General features: G+C 39.6%; 1 protein-coding gene across 1 annotated transcript in view; it reads right to left on the minus strand.

Moving 5' to 3' along the window:
• The window catches only part of PKHD1 (PKHD1 ciliary IPT domain containing fibrocystin/polyductin), a 412333-nt gene that overhangs the window by 212002 nt on the left and 174523 nt on the right, over nucleotides 1-25808 (minus strand). The window contains exons 38-45 of the mRNA XM_069487338.1: nucleotides 20492-20702; nucleotides 19936-20093; nucleotides 17435-17626; nucleotides 14208-14333; nucleotides 11701-11757; nucleotides 11283-11413; nucleotides 4249-4361; nucleotides 2298-2403 (exon numbers count right to left, since the gene is read on the minus strand). Coding sequence (XP_069343439.1) covers nucleotides 2298-2403; nucleotides 4249-4361; nucleotides 11283-11413; nucleotides 11701-11757; nucleotides 14208-14333; nucleotides 17435-17626; nucleotides 19936-20093; nucleotides 20492-20702 — 1094 coding nt within the window. The remainder of the gene's footprint in view (nucleotides 1-2297; nucleotides 2404-4248; nucleotides 4362-11282; nucleotides 11414-11700; nucleotides 11758-14207; nucleotides 14334-17434; nucleotides 17627-19935; nucleotides 20094-20491; nucleotides 20703-25808) is intronic.

The following is a 25808-nucleotide window of genomic DNA, read 5'->3' on the forward strand; positions in this document are numbered from 1 at the left end:
TAAAAAAAATCAAAAAATAATAGATGCTGGCGTGAATGCACAGAGAAAGGAACACTTATACACTGTGGGTGGGACTGCAGGTTAGTGTAGCCTCTATGGAAAACGGTATGGAGATTCCTCAAAGAAATAAATGTAGATTTACCATTACATCCGGCAATCCCACTTCTGGGTATCTACCCAAAGGAAAAGAAGTCATTTAATGAAAAAGATACCTGCACTCTTGTGTTTATCAACTGCACAATTCACAATTACAAAGATGTGGAATCAAGTGCCAATCAATTCATGAGTTGATAAAGAAAATGTGGTGTGTGTGGGGGGGGGGGTGTGTGTGTATACACCATGGCGTACTACTCAACTATAAAAAGGAATGAAATAATGTCTTTTGCAGCAACTCCCAAGGAACTGGAGACCATTTGTTCTAAGTGAAGTATCTCAGGAATGGAAAAATAAGCACCACAAGTACTCTCTAATAACTGAGAGCTAAATGATGGGCACACACTGGCACAAAGAGATGTAAAGGACACTAGAAAACAAGAAGTGGGGAGGGTGGGATGAAGTTAGGGATAAAAATTTACCTATCAGGTACAATCAACACTGCTCTGGTGATGCACACACTAAAAGCCCTGATTTAAGCCTTATAAAAGGTATCTATGTAACAAAAACATTTCCATCCTCTTAATATTTTGAAATAAAAATAATAAAAATAAATAGATTAATTTTAAAAAATCACTTGACCATAGATGTATGAGTTCATTTCTGGACTCCCACTTTTATTCCATTGATGTATATGTCTATCATTGTGCTTATACCACACTGTCTTGATTATTGTTGCTTTGTAGTAACGATAGGTTTTTAAAATAGGGAAGGGTACCCCCTCTTACTTTATTTTTTTCAGGATTGTTTTGAAGATGGCTACATTTTAAATTTGGTGCTATCGTGTTATTTACTTTTCCCTTTGTTCTTCCTTATACAAATGAAGTTCCGAAAGTATTCTAATTATCTGAATTTTTGATTGATTATATTTGAGCATACAAGAGTTCAATCTGTAGGCCTCCATTTTCTCTTTCACAGGCTTAGCATTTTTGATTGCAGAACTTGAAAAACTGGTTTCAATAAACATCTTTTAATTTTTTCATTTTGTTTGGTTATTTCCTCTAGAATAAGGCTACTCGAGAGCAGAAAGACTAAATTTAAGCCTTTCCAAGGCATGAATTGCTTCTTTGCATAAAAAGGCACTTGACAAGTGTTTCCACTGGGTTTGTCACCCTATCTTAATAGTGCTAATGAGAAATTATGTATTTTATAAAATTAAATGAGAACTAAATACAACTGAGATTCTACCTGTTATCTATCCTAATGATATATTTTTGGGTTTTCCTCATCCATAATTGTCTTTCACTTGTTAAAGATGTGAAATAAATGTTTGACTTTCTTATTGTGACTTAATTATACATTTTTATTCTATTTCCTGAATACTCTGTGAACATATTTCTTTATGCATCCTAGGCCCCAGAATTATAAGCAGCAGAGACCAAGTGTATATAATTTTCTCTGTACAGCATCAAATAGTGACACTGAATAATTTCTATATGTTTCTATTAACAGTGAGCATGCAAGGCTCACTTATAAGAAAATAACTGTGATAAAGAAAAGTAAATGATTACATATGAAACTTTTTTCTTTTAAAAAAAAACAGAAGAAAATTCAGCTTATTGACTAAAAGAATGGCACCTTGAGCTGGAATTTTTTTTTTTAATTTTTTTTATTTTATAATTTTTTTATATACACACCTAGTGGATGAGCTGGAAATTTTATGTTCCAATAATGAACAGTGCTTTTTCTTAACACCGGAGCATGTATTATTCAGCATATTAGAATATCAAACGCACAACATTTGGAGTCTAGATTCTGCACTTGGTTGTGCTGCTAATCAACTGTGTGACTTTTGACAAGTCCCTTTACGTTCTGAGCCTCAGTTTCTTATCTCTAAGTAAGGATGGGAAAGAAGGAATGGATGGATGATCTCTATAATCCCGCCTGGTTTAAACCTCTGTGATACTGCTGTTCTCTATTACGGCTGCCAAAAGACACAAAGGAGGGCAGGACCTAACCCTAGAATTTGTTCATTCAACAGCTGTTCTACATACTCCTATGATGCCAGTGGCTCTTTAAACCTGCGAAAACATTGCAATTCCCCCCTCAGCAGCAGATCACCCCTCCCTTTAAATAGAGATACATAATAAACTGCCATGAGAAAACAAGAGACAGTTTTAATTTTAAGAAGTAAAGACACTTACTTGAGCACCACCCGCACTTCCCCAAACCGTAAAGTTTTGGAACAGGGTGGGGCCAGCGCCATTAACCCAAGGTGGCTGAAATTGAGGGTATACAAAGAGACCATACCTAGAAAGTGAAACAAAGAATGAAATTAAGCCAGTTTCTATATTTCTAACATCCCACTTTTTCTCGTTGGAAAAAACGAAAGTAAAAGTACTGAATAAGGGAGAGTGGAGACAGATAAAACCCGTAAGCCTCCTCTTTAGTTCTCACTGCCCATCCCCCAATCCTTCTACTCTGTCACCTTCCGTGACCTACTCCTTTCCTGGATCTCAACAAAATGCAGATTGCCGTGCTGCCCTGCTATTCTATCAGCCCCTCAAAATTCACTCCTTCTTGGGAGACAGGATCCCAGCACCTGTGATCCCTTTGACTTTTGTTCTTCTAGCTGCAGTGCCCTACCATTGCTGTGACATGGATACTTTCTTCCTCACATTCCGGGGCTGCCAAGAGCTGCTGGATAAAACTTCATGGTCACGAAGATAATTTAATTACTCATGTAATATACCCAGCCTCAGCTGGCACTTTAACACAGCTTAGCATTTGTTTATATCCTTATTATACTCTTCTTATCATTTTCCATCATAGCAGTATTACTGTTATCATTATTTATAGTTATCAGTTACTGAGTTCCTACTATACTCTGGGTGCTCTCCTCAGTGCATTATATGAATTTTAACACCAAATTTTCAATTTAATTTGAAAATTAAAGGAGGAAGGGAGTAAGAAAGAAAGAATGATGGAAAGAAAAAAAAATTGACTAGGAGTGGTTAGGATATGAATCAGGCCTGACTGACTGGGAAGTCAGCATTCTCCCCATACTTCTCCTCCTCCACCTTGCCTCCCCATGTCCTCTTGCTCTTAGCAGATGACCTTGCCCTCAACATGTCAAAGATTTTGAACAAGTCTCTTCTTATCTTACAGTGAACAAGTCACAGGCCCAGGGCGTCTTCTCCAGGCTCATCTCACCACTTAGCTGCTGAGCCCAAGCCCTATAGCCTCCCAGGGCTTCTGCGTTACCAACTGCTCTCAATGTCTTCTTGGAAGATTAATCACTCTCGTTGAATTCTACCTGACCACAAAAGGTACATTCTATCTTGCTGCTTTTTCAAGTGAATTCCTTTCTCTTCCCTTCACTACCAAACTTTTGTGAACCAAAATGCTTACACAGGTATTCACCAATAGCCAAGATGTGAAGGCAGCCTGGGTGTCCACAGATGGGACAAATGTGTGATACTTACAATGTAATATTATTCGGCCTTTAAAAGGAAGGAAATCCTGCTATTTGTGGTGATGTGGATGAACCTGGAGGACACTGTGCTGGGTGAGGTAAGCCAGACACAGAAGAAGAAATGCTACATGATACCACTTACGTGAGAAATCTAAAATATTCAAACTCAAAGAAGAAGAGAATAGGATAGTAGTTGCTAGGGGGCGGGGGAAGGGGAAAACAAGGAGGTATTAGTCAAAGGGCACAAAGTTTCAGTGATGCAAGATGAATAAGCCCCAGCAATGTACTGCACAGCATGGTGCCTGCAGTTAACAATGCTGTATTGTATACTTAACAAGTTGCTAAGAAGTTAGATCTTATGTCAAATGTTCTTCTAATAATAGTAATAATCAATAAAATAAAGAGGACTAGAGGAAAACTTTTAGAGACAATAGATATGTTTGTGGCATAAATCATGGTGATGGTTTCATAGGTGTATATTCATCTCCAAACTTAGCTTAATATATACATTAAATTCTATGTCAATGATACATCAATAAAGTGGTTTAAAAAATACTTGCACAGGAGCATCGCCAAATCTCAAACAAATGCCAAAAGTGTCCTTTTTGTGAGTATTGCACAGAAAAATGCAGACTCATAAGCCTTATAACCAAAATGTAGGTGAATTTCCCCAAAGTTACCTCGTACAGGAATGTGCCATGTTCTGAGTGAAGGAGAGAAGAGGCGCTTGTGAGGTTTGGCTGGTCACAAGATGGAAAAAGTAGCCATAACCAGCAGCGCACACTCTGTTCCCCTAGGGAAATTAAAGATAGTTAAAAAATAGTTATTACACATGTGATAAAGTTGCTTCAAAGACAGACTCTTGGTAGTGCCAGGATCACAGGCATGAGCTACCCTGCCAGGATGAAAGACTCTTATTTGTACATAATCCACTTTTATATTCACTTTCTGCCAAGGTACATTGAAACTTTTACAGTAATGTTCATTCTTTTTTTACCCCCTCAGGATCAAAAACACTGTCATTCCTCTTCCTCCAGGCAGCTCAACTAGACTGTAATTTGCCCATCTCAATAATTGGTATCTCATGTCCAAACCTCCTTTTAAGCTTCCACAGCGAGAAGTTTATTTGTGACATCTAATCCAAGCCTCTCCTCTTTGATGTACATACTGGCTTTCCCAGGGAAAGGTGCACCTTGAAGCCAAGCCTACACAAGGTGTCCTCTCTGATCCTTTGAACAAATCAATGATTTGGCTGTGGGCTGAAGGCAAATGATTGACCTAGCTACACTTGGTTGTGAGACACAATGGCTGAGTTCAAATATAATTCAAATCTGCTGATTGCACTCTTACCCTGATTAGATTATTAGATCACCTTAAGATTTCTTTATAGGACTCACTATTAAATAACTTAATGACTTTTATACGTTCATATAAAATCTAACCTCTCCATTGAACCACATGAGTTTGGAGATCTAATTCTGATCAAACTGAACACAATGAGATTATAAATTCAATGAAATACCTACAATATGTTCATCATTATTAATATACTCTAAGACAGAGTAGAAAACTGACTTCCTAAAGGGTCTAATACTATACACACGTATTTTGCTTGGCTTACCCAGTGTTTACAAAAATTTTGATTTTGTTTCCAACATTTTAAAATCAGGAGATTTAATATTAATATAACATTCAGACTTTTAAGCTTTTCTGAGCCCAGGTTCCTATGGGGTAGCCACGGATCAGCTGAAGATAAGAGGTCCTGCCTTCTTGGACTATGGATTATTTTGGCATAGTCCTCATCCTTCCTGTTCCATTAATTTATGCTACCTCCCTAATCCCTATAAGCATCTGAATTTGCAACCTCAGCTCCAGGCAGTGGAGTAAATAACATGCTGGCTTTTCCATGGAAGTTTCTTCTCTATCCTTCCCTGAATTGTATCTGAGTCCCCTCGGTGTCACATTCTCACATCTTAAGGAGCCCAAGCCCCCTCTCCATCCTCTCTCTGCCATCAGAGAGAAAGAACTCTGATAAAAACTGGGGGCCCCAGCAGGCTGCTCCACTGGGGGTGGCACTACCAGTGGGAGGAATGAAGGGCCAGCTGATCAAGCTGTGGGACTACTCCTGTGGCTTTCTGTGCATCTGTCCTCTCTCAGCCTGAGAGGCTGGTCCAAGGCCAAGATGCCCGAGTCTGCCTGGGTAATAGAAGTTAAGAAACAGGCTGCTCAGCCTGTCTCAGGCCTAAACCCTGTGCTACATGGATAATGGGCGTCTCAGAGGCTCCACATGGTTCATCCCTGATCACCTGGGGATCTGACATGGCCTGGCTGGTGTGAGGCAAAGAATGTCTGGGTGTCCTCCCTGTAAGTAGCTTAATCCCAGGAACACACACTATGGGGCACAGAGAGCTTATCCTGAACACTGGCATCAGGTCCACAGAAAAGAAGATGGGGAGCAGGAAGGATTGTGACACTGCGGCACCCAACAAGGCATTAAATGCGTTTCTTTACAAAACACGCTTCAGTGCAATAGTTGCCTCTATACAGGGCTCAGTGGGGACTATGCTGTGAGCATCCTCCTAGAACGGTTTCTTAAATGTTAGTGTGCACCCAGGGTAGAGTTGTCATATTTAGCAAATAAAAACACAGAATGTCCTATGAAATTTAAATTTCAAATAAAAAAACTATTTTTTTAGTACAAGTATATCCCAAATATTATCTGAAATGTAAATTTGACCAGATATGCTGTATTTTATCTGGCAACCCTAACCTGGGGGCATATAAGTTACAGATTTTTACCTATTCTGATTTAGTAGGCGGTCAGGATGATGATGAAGGGATGAAGGGCAGTGTTCTGTACCCTTGAGCATCACAAGGTATTCTGATACAGGTTTGCTGTGGGTGACCCACTGACAGTCATAATATAGCAGAACCCCCTACAAAAGGGGAACTTACAGACCCTATTCCTCACATGTTCCACAAGGAACACACACACACATATACACATTTAGCCAAGCAAAGTCAATACAGGGGAAAAATTGAAATAGGTTGTTTTAAACCAAATAATACTCGAGTCCCTGCCTCATGTGAGAGGAAGAAGCAATGCCCCACCCGCTGGAGGCCTCAGCCTTTGGGGAAGTGAGTCAGGGCCACAGTTCACCTGAGGCTGGGACCTGCCTAGCAGGCAGCAGCCAGGACCCGATCAGGAAAGCCAGCACATGCTGACATAATCACCCCGTGCTGTTTAAGCAGCTTCAGCTTTAGCTTGTATTCACTGCGGGCCCCAAAGATTCTCTTACCCTGGGTATTTGTGAATAGATAGCCATTCCTCAGTTTTCACTCAGGTTACAGAATGTTTTCTTCTTTGTGGACGAGTTGGTCCGTTCCCTTCTGCACTTCATTACTTTAGATTCTAAGCAATCCTCCAATTTCCTAAGACTACTTAAAATTCTAATCAGAGGTCTCACCTACCACATGGTACTCAGCAAAAGTGATTTTTGGATATCGCTGAATATTAAGTTGAATTACTATTCACGATGCTAAAGAATCAGGGTCATCGCTAAGACTTCCACGATCTTGGGGTGGCCTAGTCTAGAACGGCAGTTGTCAGCCAGGAATAATTCTGTTCCCCAGCAAACATGTGCAAATCTCTGGAGACTTCTGCAATTGTCGTAACTTAGAGTGTAGAGGATAGACCAGGGATGCTGCTATACAGAAGACAGCCCCCCCACAACAAGGGATTACCTGACCCAAAATGTCACTACTTCTATGGTTGAGAAACCCTGGTCTATAGTCTACACTGGAGTCACGTATTATCAAAATAACACATGCCCACTTTCCGGTATCCCATCTCCAAATTTTGATAAAAGACCAATCTAAATATAAAAACATGGTTAATTACAATCAGAATGCTTTAATAGTCTTTGTGAGCAGAACATTTATATCATTTAAAACAATCAGATCTGGCATCAAGAACTCCCCAAGAGAACATTTATTTGCACTAAATCAGTTATCTCAGTTCTTCCCTTGTGCTAGAAAACAGGGCTTGCACTCATGACTCTCAGCTTCAGGAAGAATCACCCTCTCTGAGTTGACAAATACAAGTGCCCAACATACTTCTTTCAGCCCTCATAGACACACAGAGAAATACCATAGCTGTTCTTCTCAGTCTTCATTACACAACTAAAACCTTCCTTGGGGCAGTACGTGTAAAGCTCCACTTCCCACAGGTGTGTCTCTCCGCACCTATGACCCACGGAAAAGGTCACAGTTATGTAAGAACCCAGGGTCAGAGAACAGGGCTTCTTAAACACAAACAATGAGAAATGTGGACTAGAGGCTAAACATAACAATCACACTTGAACACACAACTATTTCATTACCAATGAAATGCTATTTTGTTACCAAGACTTTATGAAGAAGGAAAAGGTTCCAACATTTCCAAAATACATTCCAGGGGCTACATCCTTAGTCATCTCTTTGCCAGCACAGGTGCTCAGAAAGCATGTATTTTCAGTGAATAAATGGGTTTGTTGAATCATCTGCCCTACTGCCATTAGCATTTATGGATCATCCGGGCGATCGCATATAAATGCTTTCCTAGTGCGTTTATAGTTGGGCAGGAACTTGCTACCCTGGTCCTCTGGTAGCCGATAAGCCTCACTATTTTTTTTTTTTTTTTTTTTAATACAAGAAGCACTTGAACAGTCAGATCACATTGCTTCCCAGCCCTTTTTCTCAATTCCAATTGGGTATGCTACAAATGATTCACGGGGAAAAACTACATATTTATGCAGGCAGCTGGCAGCTTGCGGGGAAGGGTTTAAGGCAAGCAGGGAATTTTGTGTGGAAATCAATTCTTTGCGGAAGTCAATGTATTATGGACATTGAAGCAAGAGAAATTCCAGAGAGAAATTAACTGCCCAAGTAAGCCAGCTCCTTGAGGTGTACATCTATAGTCGCCAGAAAAAAAGTGAGTTAACCCTTCAGGCAGCTCTTAAATATGCATTACCTATTGAGTGGGGAGAGCTTGAGAACTGAGGTTGGGCCTTTAAACACAGAATTCCTTACAAAATTGATTCACAAACCAGAACAAATTCCCCTCAAATTAAATGCATGTCTCCAAAGGGCTCTTCTTCGGGGTTTTTCCACGGACCATCCTAAACAGGAGTCTGGTCATAGGAAATTCCCCACCGCTACATAAATACGGGTTGCTCTGCAGCTGTGAAAGTGAGCAGCCCCTTGCTGTTTGGGAGCAGAGACTTCCCAGCCAGAGGGAATGGGGACAGGTTCGCATAGGCTATGTCTTCTGGAAGGTTGGAGCCTCTGGAGAGATAGCAAGGAGTCAGAGACTCCGATGCTGGAGTTGTTGAGGGAAGACAGCCTGGGCACAAAGTGCTCTAAGAAGCTACAGGTGATGCATGGAAGAACCGCCACCAACCCGTTTTTGGACAGTGTGGCAAAGGCCTATCCGAGGAGTGTACAAAGGAATTCCACACGGCCCCCAGAGATCGAACAGGATACCACGCGTGAGTCCTCACTGGCAAGAAGGCACAAAACTCAGGTTTTTCTTTCCAGAGAAACTGCCGTGAACTTAGCTCAGGTGCACCCTTGGCAGGGAAACAGGCAGGACACTCATGGTTATAAAAACTAAAAAGGAATATCGCACTTGAAATCCCTTTGCACCACGCTGGGCTGAAGGGGAGTGAATTGTAAAGGTGATTGACTAGAAGCTTCTGTGAATTCCTTATGCTGTGGCTGAGAGTTCGGTCCTAAGCTCTGGCAATAATATAAAACTTTTAGGCTTTTCCACATATGCCCAGTTATCACCTATGTCTTTAGTAATGGAACAATCCAGACAATAGAATACAAAAGAGCGCGACAGAAAGCCAGTGGCACAGCTGAAAAACTGGACTAGACTTTGCAAGATTTAACACTGACAGATCATCCAATAGGATCTCAGTGCTACCACTGAACAACTTATTTGTCAGTCATCAAAATGATTTTAGAACCTTGTAATTTATTCTTTACTTTCCTCTTTATTCTCCCCATTCTTTGGTTATGGATTTATGCCTACATGTATTCATTCATTAATTTCAATAAATTTTTATTGAGCAACTACTATGTTTCAGACATTGTGCTAGGGTCTAAAAGCTAAAAGCTAACAAAAAGAGAACTACAGAATTTTAAGATATCAAAGATGAATATGCTAGGGATATACCTAATAAATTTGAATTACCAGTTTAACCTAAAACTTCATTCTCAAAACACATGCATTGTATTTTTTTTTTCCAATTTTGTAAAGTGGACGTAGGAGGAAGAAAATCAATGAAAGGGGGAGAAGGCAGCTAGCTGTGGACTCAATTTTTCTATTGCTAACTGGGTACCGTTTTGCCAGTCAGTCTGCAAAGGCTAAAGCAACCCACCACCTTTTCAGATGGCCCTCCGGTTCTCTGCACCTACAGCCAGCCCAACCCTTCCTCCTGTCAGCCACTGGCCAGCACACCTGTCCAGGAGACCATGCACCACCCAGTGACACAAAGACATTCCAGCCTCACACAGCAAGATGAGCTGAGCAACCCCAAAAGTTTACTTTCCTCTAAGGCATTTGCAGTAGTTAAGGTTATGCTACCCAAGAAAGTACACAAAAACATGGTTCCTTAGGCCCCAAAATTTGCTGACATAGCTGTGCAACAGCCCTTTAGTGGCCAGCGAATTCAATGCAGCTCCAGCTGTCCTAGATCTGAAGTCTGGCTCCCTCCAATCCATGCAATTCTGCCCCTTTTCCTCACTGGCATATTAACTGCCCCCATTAGGCACCTAAAATGGTGTGTAAGTGCTGTGCTTGGAATAAACATAATTAAGAGTCTAAGAAGGGCTAAAGAGATAACCAGGACTTTCATTAGGGGTTATTCAGCTGAAGGTAATTAAAAACAGATAATCGGTGAGAAAAACGTTCGTCCTTTAGGTTCCTCAGAAACTTGGCGTAATTGTCATGACACAGTAGATGCCCAGAGAAGTGTCCTGGAAGAGTGAGGCCCTTAATCCCTTTCACAGATGACCCACGGGATAAAATAATCGGAAAAGGAGAAACTAAACATCTTCCCACTACTCTGATGCAAGTCCTTACCCCCAGATCTATCATTAAACTGTACCCAGAAAAATTAAGTTCTTAAATGTTTAGACAAAAATTTACAAGGAGAAAATAATATTAAGTTATACTAAATAATAGAATAAAAAAATCATGGTCATCAAAGTGTACCTCATCCTTCCGGAATCTGATATGATCTCATACACCTCATGCCTCAGTTTGGAACGCTCTTAAAGGGCAACAATATGGCCACATTAACATAGTAAGATAGAGAAAGTTGAATAAGTAATTTGTATTGGAATAAAGATAAACAAAAATCAGCACCCACTGTGGATAGCTCAGGAAGATATTTTAGTTTGCATTAATCTAAATGACCAGAAAATGATCAATATCTACTTTATTTTGCTCCATTAGTTATTGCTTCAAAAAAGTTTTTTCAGGAATCCTCAAAGAAATGATTACATTTGTCCGAAAGCACTTGCTTAGTACAAAACCATAAATTATTTTTTTGATACTAGTATGCACCAAGCAAATATTTCATACCATGCTGCACTCCAACAAACTTTTGGAGTGAACTTCATGCCCTATTGGCTCTGATCTTCCTGGTGGAGCTAAAGATCTTACCTCTATGATATTGGTGGGGTTGCGGATATAGATTCCAGACGGTGTCAACATTTCAGGATTGGAGAGTCCCTCGGCACCAGAAACGCGGATGATCACGTTGTTTCTTATTATATTTCCCTGTTCTGACCAGTCTACTTTACAAAAAGATAAATCAACCCAGGGAATTCACAAACATAATTAAAATTTATACAACTCAATAAACTTGATTCTACTAATACACATTAGAGTTCACATAATGCATTTTATATATATAAAATATACATATATATATATATATACACACAGAGACATATTTAGAAAATACTTAGTATGCTCAATAAATTGAAAATACCTAACATTTTGCCATCAGGCCTATGTATAAAATATATGACAATTTTTAATAAACTGTAATAGATTTAAAACCAGTTTACATATTTACCATTTTTTCTTCCAGGAATAGCCTCCCAAGAGATATGTCTTATCTCCATGTATGTCCCTGAGAACAAAAGACCATGTTACTTCACCATATTTTATGCCACTCAGGAAAACAAGGGACAGTGCAATACTGTTTCCTCTTTGGGTTTAGGTTGTTTTAATTTTGTGTTTGTATTTTTATCAATGAACCAAACAAAAAGATACAGATCATAAGGACTTTTTAGTTCTAGAGTATTGTTGATCAGAAGTTCATTTTAAATAAAAAGAACAGAGAAATAGATCCTCTGTTTTACTTTTCAGGAGGAGTCTAAGTACCTGTCTCCACAGTCCGATGCCGCACATCCTATGTCAGCTCCAGCCCCATTCCTAACTGTTCAAATTGGCCATGAGCTCTCTGCATGTCCCTCTCTTCCCCTCAAAGACCTGAAATGTCCTGGAGAAACAGGCTGGGCAATACCTGACCCTCACATCCAAACCACTACGGTTGGAGCAGAAGAGAGCAGAAGAGCAAGCATGGGCCATGCTACATTGAGGGCTCAGTTACCTAAGTGATTTCAACAGGGAACAGCCCACACCCCCCTCATTACTAGGTCTTTAGGAATCTAGGCTTCCTGTGTCATTTGATGTGTCTGGGTTTGCAAACTTCTTATGCATGAGATTGCATTAATAAACAAATATATTAATTCCCTTAACTTGTGATACAATAGATGCCGAGAGCCTATATATTCACGGCATCCAAGCACTAAAAGCTAAATTCCTTCTGTAGGCTTTCTTCCTTGCCTAGTTAATGTCTATTCCACATATAGTTGTCCCTCAGTATACACCAGGAATTGCTTCCAGGCCGCCCGTGGATACCAAAATCCTGGCTTACTCAAGTCCTGCTGTGGGCCCTTCTGAACCCGCAGATAGGAAAAGTCAACCCTCTCACATCCACAGGTTCCACATCCCGAGAATACTGTATTTTCAACCCAAGTTTGGTTGCAGATGGGGAACCCATGGCTACAGAGAACCAACTGTATTTATCTTTTAAAAATCCACGTGTAAGTGGATCCACATAGTTCAAAATCATGTTGTTCAAGGGTCAACTATGATTGTTTTCTGCTAAAACAATACTGTTAGGATATCTTCCTGAATTTCCACTCAAGGTTTCACTTTTCCCCTTGCACACATAAAAGTAGGAATAAATAAAGTCAACCCTACATCCATTAGTTGGACTTCCCTGTGGCTGTCCTTTTCTAATCAAAAGATTTTTCTGCACCTGACCACCTCAATTGCTCTCAGTTCTTTGCCTTCTAGAGCTGGAATGTGTTTTAAAGCAAGTTTATATAATTCATATTTCCCTCTCAGGATTACAATCTTTACAGCTTTCATCCCAACAGATTGTTCTTAAATGAAACATACATTTTCCCACTGATGATATCACAGAATTAATTTAAATATAAAGCACTATTTAACAAATACAGTTATATTCTTACTTTCAGTGAAAGCTTCTGATTTGCTTTTTTATCCTAATGCAACCACAGATCCTTTGTTCATGAATTCATTTCTTTCAACAAACAGACCTAAAATGCACTCGCTAATATGCTAAGTGAGGAGACAATGTCCTCATGAAATCTGGTAAAAAGACATTAATCAGATGATCAAAAATATGGCATAAAATTTTAAATCAAGAAGTGCTGATAAGTGCTTAAAGAGTTTAAACAGGTACATGACTTAGAAAACCAGGGAAGAGGATCTTGCAGGAGGAGAATGAGTGACACGAACAGAGGAGAAAGAGCTTGTGCAAAGGCCCTGAGGCAGGAGAAAATGTGGTCCTTTAATTTGGAAAATTTTAAATAAAGTAAGTCAGTATCACTAGAGTACAGAGGTAGATAAAAAGAGTAAGACAAGTTTATAGAGGCTAACAGAGACAAAAATCACTGAAAACGTCTTTTAACCCTGATTAAAAGTTTTGGGTTGTATTCTGAGAGCAATAAGAAACTCATAAAGTGTTTAATTAGAGAAGGGAAATGATGCAATGTGAAATTTTTAAGGATAATTCTAGGTTTTGCAAGGGGAACGAACTTTAGGAAACAAAAGTAGGTACAGCTGGTTAGTTAGAAGATTCTGAAATGCAGACTTCTTTAGTAAGCCACAGGAGCAGTCCGGAACAGAATTCAAAATTTTTAAGTCCTTGGCCATCTAAGTTTGAGAATCTTTGAGATTGTACAAAGACAGATTTATGTGGCTTAGAATTATTGTGAAAATTATTGCCAGTAAATTTTAAAACTCCCATTATATACTTATTAACCTGAACTGAACCTTTAAAAGATGTTTCCTATTGGTAAAGTTCAGTAAGCCCATCAGTGATAGCTAAATTTAAATTTAGAATTTTTATCTATGGCCTATTTTTAATGATCAGAAGGCCAATAGTTTTATAAATTGGAAATTCAAAATTTTGGGAGAATTCCTTGTGAAAAACTATGTGTCCTACTTAAAAATGCAGAAATTAAACAAGCTCATTGCACTTACCCACCAGCAGGGCATGGCCTAAAATATCGTAGAAAACATTACTGTCCACCTTCAGGCCCACGGTCCTGCACATGCTGAGGCCTCTACTGAAGGAGTTCCACACTGTGCAGCCCTGCACATAGGAATCTCAATAGGAAAGAGTAAGGTAAAAATTAGAAATGGACCTCAAAGGTGCCTCAGATTCTGTTGGCCATGTTCAAAGCAAGCTATATCATAGCTAAAAACATTCTCCCACACAATAATGAAACTCAGGAGATAAGAAGTTGGAAGCAGCAATCAAGTTAAGAAAACGGGCAACTCAAACTAATGAGCCTCAAAGATCAACAGGATGAAATCCAAGCATCAAGTGTTAGAAAAGAAAACGGTCTGAGACAGAGAAAGTATGTCCGAACCACAAAAGAACACAAGGCTGTCAAGATTTCCAGCTGGACGTCATCTTTGGTATCGACTCTCATCACAGTGTAGCAGGTGAGAAGTTAAGGGCAGTGTGAAGAGTTCTGCTTATGGACCAACCCTGATCTTTGAAAACTGCATTTCACATGAGGAAATGTAGTCATTATTTCTTGAGCTGTAAATTAATCTTTATAGCTTGCCAGGCAATAATATTCTTGGTCCGAGACAGCCAGAGATCCTTATTCCAAATTGTAAGCAAGGTCAAGGGTCAACCTGAAGACCATTTGAATGCAGTAGGTTTATAAAGCTGAAGGGGAAGTATCTTGTATCATATACTAAAAGAAACTGGCATTTAGGAAATCATTACACTGGCCCCACAGGCATCTTCTATGACCCCCAAATCCGGTTATGTGGCCTGGATCAGTCAATGAACAAATATTTTCTGAGTATCAACTATATGTTTTAGGAATTGTATACTGTATCATGCTGGAGATAATAAAGATGAACAAAACTAGGTAAACTCTGTGCATCTTCAGACTGTTGGAGGAAACTGACATTAAAATAAAAATATATTATTTGAATGATTAAACTATAAATCTTCAAAAAGGAGTTTTGTATCATTACAAGGTAGTGAGAAATATATTTATGGATGCCAAATGTTTGGGATATTGGAAAAATTGCTTTGGTTTATGGAATAATTTGACTTTTAAATATGTGACTATCCAGAAAATTCTCAACTATAATGTCACTGTAGATTGTGGACCTCCACATTCCCCTCAGTCTCAGCTCCTCTTGTCCAGGTTCCCTCACGTTCCTCATCAAGGACCCACCCCAATGCACTGACCCATCCATATCTACTCCTGTAGAAAACACTGCCTGTGGTGGACAGATTCTCCACCATAATATCACCCAATCAGAACATGCCTGCCCATCTGAACAACTAACAAGTACTAATGTGTTTATGTAGCTCTTACAGGCAGAGTTCAGGGAGTGGTAAACCTTTACAATGTACTGTGCAAAGATTCCAGTGCCTTCTAACTCTAGTGGCTGGGGGCAATTGGCCACACAGGCCATGAGGACCTTCAGGGCCTGAAACAATAAAAGATTTTTTGGCAAGCATGCCATCCAGAAGTCTAACCTCTGCATTAATGTGTTACCCCCTCCCAGGAAACATTTGTATTTTTAACAGGGATTTACAGGGGATAATGTGTTAATGCAGTGGTTTTCAAATGTTTCTTAAGCACTGAATGCTTTTTCAAATAAAACTAAATATATAAAAATAGATAAAAGTGCAGCTACTCTGATTGAAACAATGGTGGGGGAGATAGGTGAAACTGGAGCAAGGGAAGGTTTTGATTATATTCAGTTGATAATTCCCATGTGACTGCCACCCTCTGTTTTACTGACCCCAACATTAAATATTCTGCAGCATTCTAAGCAACAGGAGACCAAAGAACCTGAGAGAACCTACATGATGAGTGCGATGCACACTGTCTGGGGAATGGACATGCTTGAAGCTCTGACTCAGGGGGATGGGCGGGACATGGGCAATATATATAACCTGAACTTTTGTACCCCCATGATAAGCTGAAATAAAAAAAAATAAAATAAAATAATAAAACAACGATACAAACTGACCCAATGTGCTAAAGAGGGGGCTATGTTAGGAACCATTCCCCTAAATGATGAAAGAAAGAAAGAAGAAAGAAAGAAAGAAAGAAAGAAAGAAAGAAAGAAAGAAAGAAAGAAAGAGAGAGAGAAATCTAGAAAATTAGGATAAATATACATCCTTGGCATGCAGATAATCCAAAATGAGAAATAATGTTGCAGTTGTCTAGCCAGGATCCTGCCTTCAATGACATAACAATCTCTGTCGTTACCTGTTGAAATCCTAGCATCTCTCAGGGCCCACTTGCACCACAAAGTATGCCCTGATGTCCTTTATCAGGCGTCTACCTCTGAACCCCGCAGAACACCACCCCTGTGAACGAAGGCAAAGCTTGAACAAGTAGGTGCTGCACAAGCTGAGGGATGGGGATTTCATTTCACTCAGAAACAAAGCTGCTGTCCTTATTACCTGGCATCTGCACCCCGATTCTGTGACTCTCTACATTCCAGCCTTTGGCATCGGGTTTTTCCTATATCCAACTTCGGTTTCAGCACTTTAGTCAGTACATCTGGTCATATTCTTTTTTCCTGATTCTGATCTTGTTTTTCACCTAGTTTTTCTCACCTGGATTTGATGTTCCCTGCCTATTTCCTGTATCTTCGGCTCTGACCAAAGTCTGTACATCTGCCTGTTCCTTGTTCCCAGCCCTTTCTCCCTCATTTTCCCAAGCAGAAGATTCCTTGAGTTAGAACAACATCACAAGAAGTGCTTTCTGCTGTGCTTGGACTCCCATAGCACTGATTATTTATATCATTCAATATCAGTTTTCCTATAGTTACAAAGCTAATAAATGGTGGAAGCAGAATTTAAAATAAGAGATTGTGTGGTTCACACCCATGTGCTATACTCATAGTGATGTTTCTCAAACTGTATTCGTTGGACTACTTGACTTGGAATCATATTTGCACATTTAAAGTTAAGACCCCTAGACCAACCTTAGACCAGAATTTTTTGGGATAAGGTCTATAATTCTGAATTTTAATAAGCTCTATCAACTTTTTTAGGCATACTAACGTTTGAGAACCACTGATTTAGAATATAAACAATTATCCATCTCTGAATCCCTCAAATCCCACATACCACCTATCATGATCCTCTGCATGTAGTATCTTACACACAGGAGAATAAAGAAAAATGAGAAGGTCGTAGGTTTGGACCCCCTTACCTCTCATAGCTCCCACCAGAGTGAGTGAGCTCAGATGCTTATGGAAAGCTTGTCCCAAGTCTCGGAACTGCACTCCCTTCAGCTGGACCTGGCTGGGCTCCTCTGGGAAGGACTGAATGATCACTCTGGCCCCCAGATCCCTAGATCCCAGCATCTTCTCGCTCGTGGAATACAAACAGTGCTGCAGATTACCTGAAACACAGAATAAAGTCCAAAGAACCCAAAGCATGTAGCACATGCTTCTACACAAATCTCCCAGTTTGAAAGGCACTGTCACCACAAAGGACAAACCATTATTGTTTATTTTATTTAAATAATCTTACTTCCTTATTTCTTTGATTCGCCTCTGTAGATTATTAATTAAAAGATCCAATAACTAGGACCACGATGTTGCCTTCACTCTATTATTTCCAGAAACTCCCAAATCAATCACCTTAATTACTGTCACAAAGAGGCAGACTATAACCCACAAACCCAACCTAAATAGATGCTTATTTCAATCCAAAAAATCCCCTGGAGGGAATGTGCAATAAAATGACCTTCTTGTGGTTGATAATTGTAGGGAAGAGATGTGAGCCCTGAATATAATCACAGCACATTTCAGTATTAAGCAAGCTGTCCAATGGGGTTTCCCCTTTATTGTGCTATTTTATAGTTTGAAGACTTAACAATAATGCCACTATCAAAATGGCAAAGGACTCCAGACAAGTAACTGAGCAGCCCTTGCTCCAACACCTTCTTCCCCAGCTGAGTTGCCAGTGAGGACAGCAAACTACCCGAAACTAACACACACAACTACCATTGCTACCAAATGTTGCAACCTCAGGATCCAGGGCATTTTCTGTTGACACGTGGTATTTGGTCAGAATGTCAAACCTGACTGATCTCAGAATGGAGAAGAAATCATCTCCTGAATTGATTCTTTGTTTTTCATGTTAATGAACCAAAGAAATACCAATAGTAAAAAACACAGTATCATTCCACAGTAAATTTAGGTACAGTCATTTGCTAACACCCAGAGAATGAATGCATAAGAGGTGAATCAAGAGATATTTTATATTTGTATACTTTATCACAATTTTGATTATTTGTGCCAATGATCCATAACATTTTGAATGGCCAGGCCTTGTATTATTGGATTTAGCGACCTTATTCCCACACATCAGCCCCACACAAAGAAGGGGTAAGTGACTTATTTTAAGAATATTATAATTACATTTAGATTTGTGATGAAATCAGGGATGTTTTCTATTAGGAGCTTACAGATTCACAATGGCTTAAACCTAGAAGCGTGGTCTCACTGGCAGCATAAGCAAAAGCAATGTTTTCCAAAGTATGATCTCAGATTACCTGTATGAGAATTGCCAAGAAAATCTGATAGAATGCAGGTTCCAATTCTCAGAACTGTTAAAGTTGGCAGTCATTGGATTCTAACCCATTGTTATCCAAACTTTTTTTCAGAACGACACATTTGTGAGTAGGTGACTTAGGCGGGGTGGGGGGGGGCAGGGGGGGTTAAGGTCAAGGTTCCTCTCCACTAGTAACACCTCCCCACACCCAACCACATGGCCGCACTATACCCACATGCACTGACATGTAGACATGACATAAATACTGAACTCCAGCCCTGACATTTCTTCCAGGCTCCACACATCACCGGACATCTCTACTCAGTTGCTGGCCTAGCATCTCAGTCTCGACAGGTACAAATTTAAACTCATGATCACCACCCTCCCACCCCAAAACCTGCTCCTCTTCCCATCCCAGAAAATAGCCTCATCATCCATCCAGAGCTCATGCCTGGAAGTCATCCTTGACACCCACACCATCCTGGACCAAAGTTGACAAATGATGTCTTCACAACATATGAAAGCCTCATAATCTAAAGCCTGGGAAACCAAAACATAACCTACTAAACTAACCATCCCTGAAATAGATGTTTAATAGGTACATCAGTGTGATTCAGTGCCTGCTACTCTACTAGAAGATAAATTGACTTTTCCACCACTTACCTAAATATGTGGTATTTCACTCAGAAAACAAACCCCAAAAGGGGAGGGTGGCGGGGGAGCCCTACAAGTCTAATCAATGAGAATGTGCTGCCTGAGTCTGTGACTCTGCCATTGCGGTTTTCCTTAGAATCTTAGAAAGGCCTAGAATCAGGTTAAGACCTCATTATAACATCAAACTCAGAACTGTAATTCCACTCTCCAGAGTTAATTCTTTAACAGAAATATATTCCCCAGAGAAATCATTAATTTGTTACTTCTTTTGTCTTTGTCTATCTTTTCCACAAGGTTGTTGAGCAATAGGGCAGGCAGGAGTGGGAGGATGACATGGCAATTCCCTAAGAGCATTCCAAAAATTACAGATTATGGACTTCCAGAAGTTAAGGGCTTATTTTATTTTGAAAGAGGTCAACCATAGCAATGCTATACAGCATTTGACAGTGAGAACATTCTTTTTCACTCATTGGACTTTCCAACAAGATACTTTTCTACCTTGTGGAGCCTCGGCTTCCTGGCATGAAGCAAGGAGCTTCGCCCTCTCATTGGTGAGATTTCCTTGTATAGTAATACTCCTGCTCAGAAGAGCCACTGTGACTTTTAATATACGGCGCTCTCCAGCCACCCAACTCTCTGTGAAGTTGTGAGAATATCTGAAAAAAAGAGGGAGATACATCTGAAAACATTACTCCAAATCTTATTAGGAATAGTAAGCCACTAGATAAGCATCATTCTTTCTTAGGAGTCTATTTCTTCAGCAACTCAAATACAGAATAGTAACCTGCAGGCACAACTATGTGAAAATTAGGAACCATGCTGATTATTGCACTGACCGCTTGCCGGGAGGCAGAAGTTCTAGAGTCTTACAAGAGAAAGTTATCTAAGAAATCTAAATCGTCAAAACGTTTCATGCTTTATAATTTTCTTGTCAAAATGTTAGCATTATTTAATGTAAAAATGCATCCCTGAAAGACAAACAAATATCCAGACCCCAACACAATCAAGACCTCATCTTCTTTCATGTACACTTAGCCAAGCTGACACTCAGTACCTCAAGGGTGACCTAAGATAGAGGTCTGCCTTGTGCACAGTTTCCACGGTGACAATCTCGTCCATCGGTTTGGCACCTTCGACATCGGTTCCACTGATGATGACAACTTCATCCCCAGGCTGCCAGTCCACAGCATCTTCCAGAGCCAACACTGTGTCTCGGGCATGGGCAGCTGCTCGAAGATGGGTGACAATTACTTCTGGTAGTGAACCTAAAGCAGCCCAAGGAAAACGTGTTTAGATATGCTAATGTTTAATAAGAATGTGATGCTATTCAGCCAAAGAATTCTGTGCAAGAAGAACCTGGGAGAGCAAGCTTCAGCATAGATAAGCACCAAATTTTGGACATTCGTTTTGTTTTGTTTGATACTAGTTTTCTCATCTATAACAAGCGTCAATAAAAAAGTAATCCAGGATAGGGAGTAGTGAGGTGTGAAAAGCACAGAAATTGTAGTCAGACTCAACTTACATTTGAATCACAGCCTTGCCACATTCTAACCATGTTCCTTGGGGTAAGATACTTGCTAGTGGGCTCCAGTTTCCTCAGTTAGAAACAGAAGTAGCAAGGTCTCCCACCATAGGCTTTTGGGAGGATTAAATGAGATAATATCTATGAAACATCTAGTTTGGATATTGCCACATAATAGACCTTCAATGTAAGTTAGTCTTTTCTCTTCCTTCCCTCCATCACACTGTGTTTTGAGAAAGAAATTTTACCACCTCTTTTTTTATTCCAGACAAAAACAAATGGTTTTTAGACTCTCTAATGTAGATGTTCCACAACTGATTTCCAATACAAAGACTTCAACTTACTCCACAAATAATGTAAGTAGAGTGGAAAATCAAAATTACCTTATAATGGGTTGTACTAAGTCTTGGTATATTAAATGACTTCTTCAAACTCTAAAACTAGGGTAGGATAGGACGGCTAAGCAAAGTTGAAAAAGGAGGAACTTACGACTCTAGATATCTTAGTTTGTGTTCCACTCAGGTGTATCCATCTGGCCATCCCCATACCAGACACTAGTCCTTCATTATCAAAGATTCAAGAAGGTCATCTGTACCACAGTTTACTCTGGCCTTTTTCAGCAAGTGCCAAGGCAATGATTTTTTTCAAGGCATTATCTGAAACAATACTTCAGAAAAAAACATGGCTTACTCCCAACTCCTTCCTCTTCCCTTAGTATATTTCCTTCCTCCTTTGCAATAGATCATAATTTACCTTTAGCCCACAGCAAGTTACTGTCCTCCCTTGTTGCACTAAAGTAAAGTAATAATACTTGAATCTCTAGCTACAGAGGTGACCTACAATAAATCATTTTCAAATTATTTTAAACTTTCCTCTTTACTTATTTGTCTCTGTGTGTGGAGGCACTTGTACCAATAATGTTGTTTTAGGCTGAGAAAGGTCTCTGGGTTAATGATGTAATTTCTGAAGTTTACTTGGGCAATAATTTTATCTTAAAAAAAATTTACAGAGTTCAAAATTTCTAATTATAGGGCAGGTGAAAATTAAGACATAAATCATCCCAACAGAAAATAATTTTAATTTTATTCCTTGTTTGTATATTTTAACCTTTGGGAACAATAAAATGAAATAAAGGTTATTTAAATGTATATGTATATATGTGTGAATTTTTATGACCCATCCTTGAATGTCTACATAGAAAAATCTCTACCAAGCATAGGAAAATGTTTATCAGAGACAAAATGCTATCAAACTTTGTGATTAATTGTTTATAATACCCCAGTCAGTATGCAACAAACACCTGCTACATACCTGCCAACATGCAAGCTACACACAGCGGAACCAACAGTAGAGACAACAAAAATATTTCTTCAACTAATTATTCCTACAAATAATGGTAAAGTCCAAATGAATGAAAAAAATCACAGAGAATCTTCAAAGTGCATTTTTAACTATTAAAATAAACATATGTCCTTTGAAGTGTAGACAGAGCCTTTAGAAAGCAGTAAAATTATTTCATAACTTATCCACTCTCATTGCAAAAATAACATCTCTATGTGTATCACTAAAACATCAAGCCTGGGTGTTTCATGAGTACTGACCCCATGTTTCTAGCTACATGGAAGATATCAACATTTGGATGAGCTAACATCATCTCAAACTCAAGATGTCATAACTATTATAATAACAACCTGAGATAGACCTTTTACAAATAGCCTTTGTTCTTTTAACCATTCCTCATTATCTTCTTTAAAAAAAAAATCTGCTAAGTTATTTTAATTACATCCCTTCTTTGTCCATTAACCTGCAGTATTTCCCTACAGTACTCAGGAACAAAGCCCCAAATTCCCTTCCAGACTCTGTAATGTGACCCTACTTTATGGTCTCTGATTTCTTAATAAACTTTGTTCCAGGAAGTCCAGTCTCTTTATACCTCTTCTCATTTAATAGGATCATTCCCACCTCTATTCCTTTGCCAATTTTGTTCCTCCCACCCTTGTGCCCTGCCTGCTTCCTCTCTCCTATCCTTCCAAAGCACAGCTCAAGCCCCACTGAATTTCAGGGAGCATTTCAGCCTCCTCCTGAAGGCACCAACTTCACTGCCTCCTACAGACCTTACAGTGATGTGAGATCCTTACCTGAGCGAAATCTGCATGTATATCTGGTATTCAGGCAAACCCAAGTATGTCTGCATGGTTTGGTTTGTGGGCTGTTTATTTAAGTTGCTGTGCATGAGGGAAGCAGCATGAGCAAAGAAGCAGATGAGGGAAGAGAGTGTGACAGAGAAGACAAGGGATCTGCCTCAGATAGAGGCCCTCTCTCTTGACCACATGGCCCCATGACTGAACCTGAAGTAAGAACCTGAAAGAACTCTCCAGATGGCTTTTCACTCGATGCTCCTCTGCCTGGGATTCTTTTGCCAACCCATTCTGCTGCATTATCAGAACGTAGTTCTGAGAGAAGCATCCAACACTCCCTGACTAGTCAAACCCTGTGCTGTAATTTGTCATATCACCATGTCTCTCTCCTTTCTAGCACTTAACACAACTGCAATTTGACCTCTATGACCGTAATTATCTGTTTGTTTCCCCCTCTAAACATAACAGCAAAAACCATACCTGTATTTGCTCACCATCATAGCACCAATGCCTTTCACAGTGTCTAGCCTATAACAGGTGCTCCATAAATATTCCCTGAATGAGGAAAATCATGATAGAGACATGGAGAAGCAAGCACCCCAAAGTTTTGGTATCCAAGTGATCAGGTGGGACCCTGAGTGGCACAGAGAGGCAGTCACCGTATTTCATTATGGGACGCAGCGCAGTCCCACACCTTGGGGTTCAATCACCTGGGGACAATGCAGGCCTGTTCCCTTGGACTCATGCATTCACTATCCTCATGGCAGTTCCAGCAGTGGAGGCAGGGAGGAGACGGCCCCCACCACCTTCATGAATGGATAACAATGACCAAGGAAGCCAAAGTAGGAGGAAAAGAGCATGAAAGATGCCTCGTGGTGATTATGGCAGACAGACTGGTTGATGAACTTGCATGAAATACATTGTGAGAAAACCTGTAACAAGCAGTCAGGAATGTTGAAAAGAGATGGAAGTTCTCGGGGAGTTGGGGGCTGCAGGCAGTAAAAATTTTTATCACTGTTGAAATAGCCACAGGCTCAGCAGGCATAGGGAGGCCTGGGGAGACCTCAGTTCTACGACCGTCTATTTCAGTGCTAAGTTATTCTGCAGTTATTACAGTGCATGTCTCATCTCCCCACCTGAACAGCACCATGAATGCAGAGCCACTGCCTTATGTTTCCTTTGTATATGTCACAATGCCCAACACAGTCCTGGACTCATGATTAGCAGTCAACTCAGAGTGGTTTAAATTAATTATTTTAAATATGTTCTTCTGGACAATCACTTGTAAACCCGCATCAGATATATACCCAACTGAGTATGTAATATTCAATATGTAAAAGACAGGAAAAAACAATACAAACATTTATTGAGAACTTAGAATAAACCCAACCTATGCTAATTAGTTGTATTCTGAAATAAGAACTGTTTAGTTTAGGGGCTTTGTTATTTATTTTTACAGATTATTCAGATAGGAAACTAAGATTCTTCAAAAATAAGATTACATAGTAATAAATACTAGCACCAAGTTCTGAAATTGGGTTTTCTGAATCCAGGACCAGAGAATTAGACGAGTAATGGAATGGAATTCCTAGCCTCTGGAAATAGCTATAAATTAACTGTACCCAATTAGCTTTGATACTCAAAAAATCATATTCATTACTTCATAAATGTTATTTAAATGTCACACAAGGTGGAGTGACTGACTTCTCTGATGAAGAAAGTATTATGCACATTTCAAATGTGAGTCATTTCTATTCATAGAACTCTTAAAACCCAGGTTGGGCAGCTCTCTTCCTTTCGGTACCACAAATCAAAAAACATACAAAAATACAGTTTAAAAAGCTCAATAATTTATGAATATCTTTAAATGAAAAAGGACTGTGCTTTTAACTTGTAATTTAATACAATGTTTAACCACTTTGGGCTTTCAACATTGACCGGTTAACCAACCAACTATTCATTTACTCCCACTAATGACTTCTACTCATAATTGTATTTCCTACAAATTATTGTTCAAGCGTTTCAATGTCATTCATCCATAATTACACAGTCCCAGAGAACAATTCTTACCAAATGGGCATGGAGAGAAAGAAAATAGTCTTCGTGGGTTAACACACTTTAAAATCACTAATTGTCCTCTGTTTGCTTATTTTGTAGGGCTTAAATCTTTATTCCAAGTGAGTAACTGCCCAGACCTTCCCAAATCATTTAGAAGACCAGAGAGGGAGAGGGAGAGAGAATGAGAGAGAGAAAGTAGAAAGAGAAGGAATCATTTCATTAAAATAATGTTCATATCTGAATATAAGTACAAAGGGACTCATCAAAGAACTAGAAATACTGTCCTCAAATACACACAAATTATTTCCACCTTATTTCTAGATACAGCTTGACCATTATCCATAGCAAAACAATGAATGCCGTATATGTGTAGAAGAACATTTGTCAAGCACTAGGAAGACAAACATAAAGAAAACAGGGTCCCTTTCCTCCAAGGTGCATGATCAGGATAAGAAATAGACAAAAATCAGAAATGCATCATGCTAAGAGTTAAGACAGAGGGACACCCAACATCTGCGGGTGCACAGACATGGAGCACCTCACTCACACCAAGGGAGTGGTTGTTGAGGAATCAGCCAAAGTGGGCCTGATACAAAACGGGCAGAGCATTCCAGGCAATGGCAATGATGTATACAATGGTATGGGACACTCAA

Source organism: Eulemur rufifrons, chromosome 15 (genome assembly GCF_041146395.1).
Source record: "Eulemur rufifrons isolate Redbay chromosome 15, OSU_ERuf_1, whole genome shotgun sequence".
Lineage (NCBI taxonomy): Eukaryota > Metazoa > Chordata > Mammalia > Primates > Lemuridae > Eulemur > Eulemur rufifrons.